Source organism: Ochotona princeps, chromosome 1, assembly GCF_030435755.1.
Source record: "Ochotona princeps isolate mOchPri1 chromosome 1, mOchPri1.hap1, whole genome shotgun sequence".
NCBI classification, from domain to species: domain Eukaryota; kingdom Metazoa; phylum Chordata; class Mammalia; order Lagomorpha; family Ochotonidae; genus Ochotona; species Ochotona princeps.
Genome location: NC_080832.1, coordinates 66742064 through 66751769, shown reverse-complemented (window position 1 = coordinate 66751769; position 9706 = coordinate 66742064). Strand labels below are relative to the sequence as shown.

The 9706-nt window shown below is 35.3% G+C and overlaps 1 protein-coding gene across 4 annotated transcripts in view; it reads right to left on the bottom strand.

The window, feature by feature from the left end:
- Positions 1–284: 284 nt before the first annotated feature.
- Positions 285–9706, bottom strand: part of EPHA7 (EPH receptor A7) — a 152955-nt gene continuing 143533 nt past the window's right edge. For all 4 annotated transcript variants that reach the window (XM_004580376.4, XM_004580374.4, XM_004580375.3 and 1 more), the window contains exons 15-17: positions 3829–4022; positions 2456–2611; positions 285–784 (exon numbers count right to left, since the gene is read on the bottom strand). In XM_004580376.4, coding sequence (XP_004580433.1) covers positions 670–784; positions 2456–2611; positions 3829–4022 — 465 coding nt within the window. In that variant the 3' untranslated portion in view covers positions 285–669. The remainder of the gene's footprint in view (positions 785–2455; positions 2612–3828; positions 4023–9706) is intronic.

Sequence of the window (9706 nt, the reverse complement as noted above, 5' to 3'; positions counted from 1 at the left end):
TTTCTTGACTACCTGCCAATTAGCAAACAATATCAAAACAGCACTGATTAAACAGAAAAGAAAAAATGGCACAAAAAGGATACCAATGTTCTTACGGAGATATCTTCAACCATGCTATCATTTTTTTTAAATTTGAGATTCTTTCAAAGGTACCCAGTGTCGCATATAATATGTGATAGATTCAACACTAAAAAGGCCCAAAACTAGAAACAACTTTCTAAAACAAGGTCCTTATGAAGAATAAACACAAATGATTTTAAAAAGGAATAGTCTGAAATCACATATTTAAGGAAAATATTTCATTGATTTTTAACAATAAGATCATGATTTTATTCGACAAATATATTCTTTCTTAAATTCTGTATGTACATTTTAAAAAGTCTATAAGATAAAAAGGAGGTTTGAGAGCTCAAGGTGTTTGGATGTTTTTCAGGTAGTACTTTGTTTATTGTCACTGCTGTTTTTCCTGGCCACCAGTGGTGGATCCTAAATTCCCTTTGTATATACTCTGGTGGCACTTGGGAGTTCAAGTCTATAGGTGCTTCTTCAATCTTCACGTCGGAAGGACGCAAGGATACCAACTGTCTTGTAGCAGCATTCTAAGCATACACTGAAGGCCAGCACTGTTCTCCCCAGTCTGTGATCTTCCTTCTAAGGGAGAAATGCTTATCATACTTGAATGCCAGTTCCATGTAAATGTAGCATTTGTGCCCTCATAGTCTGAATGCTGCTCATGATTTTCTTTTGATGTCCAACGAGCGTAATCCCTAAACTCATCACATCCCTGAAAAAGACAAATGCAATTTTTATTAGGTAACTTAGTGAGCATTTATGTTTCTAAACTGTCATCAAGTATTTAATGAACTGATCTGTTTATCTTGGACTAACAATTCTTAGAGTTCCTAGGTATTCTGATCTTGTTGATAATTTCATCAACCTGAATTCTTTTATAAACTCTGTTTTGGCTCTCAATTTGTCACTATGCTTATTTTTAAGCTGATTGGAAGAAGACCTTACTAAAGTCTTACATTATTAGTGCAGGCTAAGTAGAAAATGTTATTCAGAAAGCTGTACTCTTGAAACTAACTGAGGTTGAAATTTTTCAGTTTGAAGCATTTTTCTGGGATCTAGTAGAAAAACTTGCAGGGCATTAATGACCACAAAAAATGTTATGAATTTATTATTGTACAATAACTTTGAGCATATTATTGGTTACTGAATAATATTTAATCTAGTTTATATCAATCATTTGACTGTGTGGTCGGAAAAAATTGCAATACTGAGGATAATGGTGTATATCTGAGGTAAGTTAAAACATATTTTATATGTTTTTCCTCTTTCTAATAGCCTAAAAGGTACGAATTTACAAGTGGCTAAAAAGGGTAATGTTATTGCACTGTAATACTCCATAGCAGTCCCTTGGGAAACAGCTTTTCAGGGGTTACAGATGTTTATCTTTGGAGATGTGAGTGTAAATATGCCAACACCATTCACATGGTGATGAGAAGAAACCTGAACAGGACAGTAAGTGTAGCACATGCTAAAGAATATCTGAGCGCTGCTTTCTTCTCATCTGAAAATTTTGAAATCCTTCTCATGAAAGTATTTCAATAGGATTCCCTAAGTAGAACCCTGACAATTTTGTTTCCCATTTTCACACACATTGGCATGGAGGGATTATATCACCCATTTATTTTGTAACCAAAGAAAATGTGATTCAGAGATATTAAATAGATTTACCAATGCTACATCATCAATAACGAAGCCAGAAAGGAAAATGTACTTCTTTCAACTTCAAGATCATAGCATTTTAACAAGTAGTTTTATTGAAATGATAAATAAATAAACAAACCTGTCAATCTTACACCTTGCAAAATTTGTTAAACTCTTACCTATAGAATTAAACTTTCTTAACCTTTCATTACTTTCTCCCTTAAGCATGTTCACTGTCCTTAGTAATCATATTAGATGCTCTCATGCATTTTGGCACCAGCAATAAAATATTGAAATTTAAATGCCTAATAAACACACAGTGCAAGAACTTCTCCCTTGCAATGAAAGAAATTTGGTGGTGAATGGGAACTTAAATCAAAGAATGGCTAATGAAACAGAAAAGCCTCACCAAATACTGTTTAGAACACTGTCTATGCGCTGCATTCACTTTTGCTTATTAGTAAGCTTGAGGAAAATACTTAAGTTATCTGAGCCTTAACCTCATCACAGTGAAACATAGGTACAAAATCATGGACTTAATAAAACTATTGTGATGAGGGTTTAATAATGTGTATGTAAAGACCTATTTAGCACACTGCCTGAACAACAGAAAACACTGATTAAATGATTGGTTTCTCTCTGATTTTGTGGTTCATCTGCCTTTAATATAAGGAGGATATCTGTTGTAATAAATATATATTTTACTTAATTCTTAAAAATAACTTCAGAAGTTTAAGCTTACTCGATAGTCATCCTGGCCACAGATTCAAGGGAGTTGTAGCCAGCTGCTGTGAAGTTATCTTTATATCTTTCCATCTTAATAGCTTGTAGCCATTCTCCAACTGAACAAAAGGTAGTGAAATCAGGAGTGTTTTGATCCAGAAGAGGGCTTATTGGCCTTGATAGGAATAAAATAGAAAAGTGAATATTTTTGTGAACACTAAAAGAAAGAAAACAAACTTGGTCCAAGGGCATAGAATGAAATTAAATATTTGATTTGATATACACATAACATGTATATGCTAACAAAACCTTAAAGTGTTCTGTTGCCGGATATTTACAAACTCTTGAACTTAAGTTTTACGTAGGTATGTTGACTCACATCAGCAGTATTTGGAATCATTTGGAATCAGTGAATATATATTTGCTTTTCTAAACACTTACCCGTGTTTTAAATTGTTTAGACCATAAGGTGCTATTGAGAATATGATACACCTACTGCACACTGTGAGTAGCAGTACGGATTGATGAGGGGAGGATTTAATACAATTCCACACGTACCCAACTTGCTACCAATACAATCATTATGTTTACCTGGAACCCAAAGCTAAATCACTACTAATATGCATTAGGCTGACATAAGTCAAGTGCAAAGAATGAATGGACTTAAGAAACAGGCATATTTTTTTAATTCATTGATTGAATTACTTTTATATATTTCAACTCATAATCATTTTATTAAACAATTCCACATCAAGTAGTAAAATCAATACTATTCATATACATAGTAACAACAAAAAATTTAAGACAACAAATAAAAAACCAACAATATAATTCTGAAAAAATAAAAATGCCGCCTTTTCCAAAAAATCCAGCTGAAGCAGTTAACCATACCTGAATAATATAATGCTAGATTTTTTTCGACCTTGTCTATACCTACAATACCAAGGTACAGGTGAAAAGTAGAATGCTGAACCTGTAATTGTTGTTGCTGAAATGTTGCAGAATGTTTGACTTGTAACTAGACTGCGGTAATAATATTGGGGAGTGGGGTGGATAGGACAACCGAACGGCAGGGAAGAAGGGGAAGGGGGATTCCCAATACCTTCAAAACTGTATCATGGAAAATAATAAAAATATTTTTTAAAGATCCAATTAGGAAATCTTTTTAAGAAAGACAATGTTATATAAAACTATTTTTAAGAAAACAATGCGATGATGACTACATACCTATTAAAAATAATCAAGGTAAGATTTCTGAAAAGAAACTAAGCAATATACAAGCTTTTTGTATTTCCATACAGAACTCAGTATACTATTGGAGTAGATGATCAGTGTATACGAATGCGAATATTTGGGCTTCTTCCAGACTCTATTCCTTTAGGTAAGCCTTACCTGCTACAAGTTCCCAAGGGTGTTTTCAGACTATTTGGATTTCTAATCATTTTGTCTAGAATCCCGACTATCTGTTCAAACTTTGGTCTTTCTGCACGTTCCTTCTGCCAACAATCCAGCATTAGCTGGTGAAGACCAGCTGGGCAGTCCATCGGGGCTGGTAAGCGATAACCTTCTTCTATTGCTTTTATAACCTAATAGCCAAAAGGATATTCAAATATTACTGACTGAGGTTCAATTATAATTAAACAAATTGCATGGTAGGCAAAATGATGTATCCAAATAAGAGGGAGGCACATTGTTTTCCAAAAGACTGACTTACTTTTTCCAAAACATCTATAAATATAAAGCATGTTATTAAAGGGTGCATGAAGTACAGGATATGATGACATTTCCTAGTTAACTCGGCAATAGCCAACAGCAATTAAATTCGCTCAGGGTGTAGAGGATGGAAACATTTTTAATATAATCCCAAAGGCTTTCAAAAGGGAAATGTTACAGAACTTTATTTTACCTGTATACGCTTGTGAGTGCACACATTTGCTCATGAGTTTCAAAATTCTGCAAGTATGTAATAAAAGGAAATTCTGAAGTACACAGACTGAACCAAAACACATTAAAACTTCACAGGTTCAAATGAAAGTTTTCTATAGGATATCATAATATAACAATTTTCTTGAAAAAAAAAAACCATTTCCAAGAACACTACTATTATAATATAATATCAAGCATAGTGCCTAGTGATTTTAAGCTACAATGGTGTGCTAGTCTTTAAATTGATTTATGATAGGTGATTGAATCATTTCCCAATTTTAAGCTCAGTGACCTCAAACTGGCAGACTGAAAAGCAAGGGGGATGAGGAAGGTTCATACTAGAATTGATTTTTAAAGCTTTACCAGTATACCACTGCCTATTTATATATAATAATATCTTGAAGTTCTGGTCCTATTTACACCAATCTTGAATGTTAATGAAAACTGAAAAATGACTCTCCATAAACAATTCTACCTTGTAATCCACATTTCCAAATGTTAGTTATTTATATTTATTCTTTAATTTATATAGAGATTAAAAATTGATCTTAAAAATTAGACATTGTTACCAATTTGGCCAAAACAGGAAAGACACTAGGAAGGCAAATAGCATATAAAAAGGGATTGTAAATTAATAAAATATTATCCAAGGACAAATAAAAAACCTATTATAACAGTAGTAGGAATATAAATGCTTTTTTAAAAAGAGATATTCTTAAGTTTTTGAAAAATAAAGGTAAACATAGAGTTACAAAGAATAACTTTAAGTAATGTTGATCTTAATATTTTCAAGGACACATATACCTAAATATGACATTCAGTAATATCAAATGGAAAAGCAAAATTTTGTAATCAAAATGTAGCTTGCATCAAACATTTTTGAAGAAATATTTGGATAAAACAGAATCGATTTTTTCTTTAATCTGATAGAAATATACTTTTGCATACTGAAAAGTTTAAAGATATAGTTTTGAAAACTATTGTAACACAAACTCATACCCTGAAATCTGTGCTGACCACTAGGATTATATTTCCATCCATTTCCTAGATATTCTCAGCCTTCTTTGGCACATATGAACAGCCATTTAGTTAACCACTTCGTGATGATTCTATTTTCTCAGCATAACATTTATAGGCTAAGTACTAGAAAAAGTCTTTAGTGAAATGATGAAATTGTGACCTCATAGTGAAGTCTTTGTAAACTTTCAAACTATGGCGACCTTTTTTATATACCTCCAAAAATTATGAGGAAACTATCTTAGCTTGAATGTTCAGATCAATGTTGTTTCTGAAATGATAATGGAAGCCAGAGATTTTCCTTGTGTTTGGCTGCATAGCTGCATGGTGGATATCACTGCCAATGAACATTCCTAAAAATATCCATTCTAAAAAGCTGTACATCACAGATGCTAACACACACACATTGTAGGCCTACAAAACTCACAAATATACATATGTAGAAAATTATATTTCAAAAAATCTGTTTTAAATATAATGTGGCTTTGTGCAGCATTCCAAGAAAATCACTATACTTAGATTCAAAAGTGTTATGCATTTAACAATTTAGATGAAAGTAAATACAATACAATTTTGGAAATTTGGGTTAAATCGTTTAAACAATGATTCAAATTGTGAATAAACAAACTAGTTACTTCTCAGACTTTATATATTCCAAATGACCACACAATAGACAAAGGAGGGGATTTTTCCACTGGAGAAAGGGTAGTTTTTCTGATATTTGAGATGAGCTGTTCTTTAGCTTATGAAAATTCTGATTCAGTGGAACTCTGTTCTAATTCTCTTAAAATTAGTTTAGTCTTTTTTTTACCATCTCCTAACTTACATCCCTGCTTGTCACTTCCCATTTTGTGTCCTGAAAGGAATAATGCAGGAAGAGTGATATTTCCCTTTTGTTTGTGCAGTCTGTAAACCTAGGTCTTATCATAGACCACACTTCAAGTTTTCACAACAGCATTTAGGATACATTAGTTTTAAACACAGTATGATTTTTTTTTTTGTACCAATGAGAAAAGTACAGTATCACTAAATGGCTCTAACAAAAGTTAGTAAATAAATATCTGTAGTGATCTTATTGCAGTCTAGACATTGAGTGATTATCACTTTCATATGAGAAACAATATTGATCTTAATACAAAATAAAAGTGCCAGCTATATACTGCATTGTAGATCTTAATGGATTAGCAGTAGATAGATAAACGTATAAATATATAATGGATAAAGAATGGTAGCAAACTATAACATGTAAACAGAGAGATATTCTGTAATAAATATGGAACTTAGAATCCCAAAGCTGCTACTAATAATTGCAATCCTACCCACAAGAGCACTGCAGACAGTTGCTGGGAATACTTTGTTCTTTATTTTTTTTTTTTTAAGATTTATTCATTTTATTACAGCCAGATATACACAGAGGAGGAGAGACAGAGAGGAAGATCTTCCATCCGATGATTCACTCCCCAAGTGAGCCGCAACGGCCGGTGCTGCGCCGATCTGAAGCCGGGAACCTGGAACCTCCTCCGGGTCTCCCACGCGGGTGCAGGGTCCCAATGCATTGGGCCGTCCTCAACTGCTTTCCCAAGCCACAAGCAGGGAGCTGGATGGGAAGTGGAGCTGCCGGGATTAGAACCGGCGCCCATATGGGATCCCAGGGCATTCAAGGCGAGGACTTTTAGCCGCTAGGCCACGCCGCCGGGCCCGGAATACCTTGTTCTTTAGAGAACAGTTTGGCATCATCCAAGGTAGACCCTTTGATGATAAACTGGAAAAGATGAGCTGATTTGGAACAATCTGAAGCTCAAAATTATGTAGCTCATTTATTTTTGTTGTTGCTGTTTATTTATTTATTTACTTACTTGGTTAGCATGCTAGAACAAAATAACCTATCAAGGACCCAACTAGCCATCACAGCAGGTATTTACTGAATACTTTACTACATAATCGGTACTATTTTAAACTTACATTGTCCCATCTGCTTCTCAGAAATAGCTCACTGTATACTATTACAACACTGATCCTTGAGACAAAGTGCTTGAAGCACAAAGAAATAAGGAAAGTGTCAATATCACGTGGCTTCCAACAGAGGGGACAGGATTCAACAATAATATAAAACAAGAAGTTTTTCTGTTTCAATTTGAAGTCTGGAAGCTGAGGTTTCAGGTCTGAACTGCTGGCGTCCTGCTTGTCCGTATGTTAAAGCATATATGGCTTTGTTCCTCATCTCAACATTTGCAGAGGAGGTGCTAGTCAGGCTGGATGTGTTCTCAACACCTGTGTACTTCAAGAGCCACCACACCGAAACGAGTTGGCGCCTGACACCAGAGTCTTGCAGCTGTCTCAGGATTTCCCAATACAAACACCGCTTCTCCTTATATCCCCTTTTTGAGCCCCCCAAACAACCCTACCTAACAGAGTGGTAGCCCTGGGACTCTAATATCTGCTATCTCATCATTTGTTGACAGATTGAATGTTCTGGTTCCTTCACCTCCGGTCGTTGTCCTCCTTGTTTGACTTGGCACCAGGACAAGGACTAAGCTCCTGGAGACAGACACACACTTACAGAGTGCATGCTGTTAAGAAAGAATTCTATTTCCAAATAGGAATAAAAAAGCACTATTTGCAATTATAGCACTTGGAAACAACGGAGTGCACGGGTAGAGTGGATGAATCTCTTAGATTACATGATTACTCACTGAACTAATTTAGAATTCTCAAAAAATTTCTGAGATTTGTCTGCCCAGATTCAGACTTAGTGTTTTAGTAAAAGTCAAAGAAAAACATTCATACACAATTCTGCCTTTAGATCTCAAAGGGATAGGGAGGGAGTGTAAGTAACATTTAAAAAACAAAAAAAAAAAAAAGAAAGAAAGACCAGAGGCTGAAACAGGGAACTTCTCTTTTTTGCACAGGCTTTCGGGAAACACTTAGCAAAAGAACAACGCCATAGGTGTTTTCATATTACTCCCAGTTGCCAATGTAATTAAGATAAGGAGCAGTGCAGGAAGACCTTATTATAATGGACCTCTAATCACTTAAAATAAGGTATAATACTTCTGATTCTATCTTGTGCTCGAAATTCATTCTCACTTTATTGGCCTCACAAAAACATCACTCACATTTTATACAGCTCATGTTTACAGGATTCTAACAAGGTTTTGCCAAATGAAATCCTAATTTGTATCTCGATATGAAAAAATACACTCAAAAGTCAGTGATGACCTTTACAATTAAAACTACCTAACACAAATTTTAGCCGAGAATAAATTTAGTTGTCACATTTCAAAGTATTAAATGACTTTTAGTGAATGAGTTTAAGGAATCATTTTTTTTGTCCCAGCTTTTTATAGAAAAAAATATTACCTACCAGTAAAATTCATAATTTTTGCTTTAACTTTGAATATGAAAACCAATTTTGCTGACTACTATAAACAAAAAAAAACTATATGATAAAAGAATTTCAAAATTTCATACCTTGAGAACAAGAAGTGTAATTGTACTAATCAAGATACATTTTCATGAAAGGGAGTTGCCTTGGAACAGGTGTGGTGGCTGCACAGGTTAATCCTCTGCCGGTTAGTACCAGCATTCCATTAGGGTGCTGTTTCACGTGTCCCAGTTCATGTTCTGCTTTCCATCCAGCCCCGCCGTTTGTGACCTCAGAAAGCAGTGCAGGATGGCCCAAAACCCTGGGACTCTGCACCCACCTAGGAGGCCCAGAAAGAAACTCCTAGCTTTGAACTGAATCAACACTGGTCATTGCAGCCTTTGCGGAATGTGAACCAGCTTATGGAATACTTCTCTCTCTCTCTTTCATTCTCTCTCTTTAAAATGTGAGTTTCAAATAAGTATAAATAAATATTTTTTAAAAGAGATACTTGTGGGCCCGGCGGCGTGGCCTAGCAGCTAAAGTCCTCGCCTTGAACCCCCTGGGATCCCATATGGGCGCCGGTTCTAATCCCGGCAGCTCCACTTCCCATCCAGCTCCCTGCTTGTGGCCTGGGAAAGCAGTCGAGGACGGCCCAATGCATTGGGACCCTGCACCGATGTGGGAGACCCGGAAGAGGTTCCTGGTTCCTGGCTTCAGATCGGCGCAGCACCGGCCGTTGCGGCTCACTTGGGGAGTGAATCATCGGATGGAAGATCTTCCTCTCTGTCTCTCCTCCTCTCTGTATATCTGACTTGGTAATAGAATAAATAAATCTTAAAAAAAAAAAAGAGAGATACTTGTCTGAAAGACAATACAATAGTATTTACAATGTGAAGTTGAAGTCTTATAACTCTCTAACTCATTGACATCTACATCATCCCTGTTTCTATTTCTTTACTG